The sequence below is a fragment of the Habropoda laboriosa genome, unplaced genomic scaffold, assembly GCF_001263275.1.
Source record: "Habropoda laboriosa isolate 0110345459 unplaced genomic scaffold, ASM126327v1 scaffold1329, whole genome shotgun sequence".
NCBI lineage: Eukaryota > Metazoa > Arthropoda > Insecta > Hymenoptera > Apidae > Habropoda > Habropoda laboriosa.
The window spans coordinates 131,380-132,423 of record NW_017101431.1 but is presented as its reverse complement, the minus strand read 5'-3'; the positions used below and the strand labels follow the sequence as shown (position 1 = coordinate 132,423).

Here is a 1,044-nt window from a genome sequence, read left to right as displayed (position 1 = left end):
ACTTATAAAAAAATAAAATTTTATATATGTATGTATGTCTTGAATTCTTCTATCTTTTCTCATCAAAGGTTTTATTAATTTTTTTGTAAATACCAAAATAATGACAACAAATGGAAATATGTAGAAAGTAAATAAATTTGAAAGGCTTTATAAGATCTATAATAGCATCATAACTTACATCACAGCAAATTCCAATAAGAGCATCAGCATGTGAACACAGCTCTTGTTTTAAAGATATTATAATAAATTGCATCTCTCTTTTCTTAGAAAGTACAAAATGTACAACATTTCTCAAATTTATAGTATCTAAAGCTGCATCAATTTCATCCAATACAAAAAATGGTGCTGGTCTAAAACTGTGTTATTAATTCTTTCAAGAAGACAGTTATTCATAACATCAAAAATTGAAACAAATTATTCTTTGATAATGATTTAATAACAAGTTTTTTTATTAACTCAGTTTATGATTATTGATTAGAAGATTAATTTATTATAAATTACCTATGAATAGAAAATAAGAAAGCAAGAGCAGCAAGTGTTTTCTCTCCTCCAGAAAGATTTAAGAACAATTGAAATCGTTTTCCTGGCATTATACAACTATAATTTAGACCACCTAAATATGGTTCTTCATGGTTCTCTGGTAAAAGAATAGCATGGGCTGAATCATCTCTTACTAAACACTGTGTCCATATTATTCAATCATATAAAATTAAAAATAATATTCCATATTTAATTACAATGCCAAATATTTGTAAGATAAACCATAATTATATTCATTTACCTTATAAATGGTATCTAATTCTTCAGTAATGTGCTCTAAGCAAGATACAAATCTATTATATCTTTCTTGTTTCACTATTTCAAATTGTTTCTTAATTGTACGTACTTTCTTATGTGCTTCTTGGTATTCAAAACTTACTTTGTTTAGATTCTCTATTACAAATTTAAGATGTTCATTGGCCTGCAAGTGAAAATAAATAAATTAATATATTGTGTTTGAAAAAAATTATTTTATTTATCAGCATATGTAGAACAGTTTTGAAC

The 1,044-nt window shown here is 25.1% G+C and overlaps 1 protein-coding gene across 1 annotated transcript in view; it reads right to left on the bottom strand.

Annotated features, from left to right (window-relative positions):
* LOC108578124 (structural maintenance of chromosomes protein 1A-like) overlaps window positions 1-1,044 on the bottom strand; it is a 14,667-nt gene that overhangs the window by 688 nt on the left and 12,935 nt on the right. The window contains exons 17-19 of the mRNA XM_017941389.1: window positions 782-961; window positions 502-680; window positions 179-356 (exon numbers count right to left, since the gene is read on the bottom strand). Of these exons, the coding sequence (XP_017796878.1) occupies window positions 179-356; window positions 502-680; window positions 782-961 (537 nt within the window). The remainder of the gene's footprint in view (window positions 1-178; window positions 357-501; window positions 681-781; window positions 962-1,044) is intronic.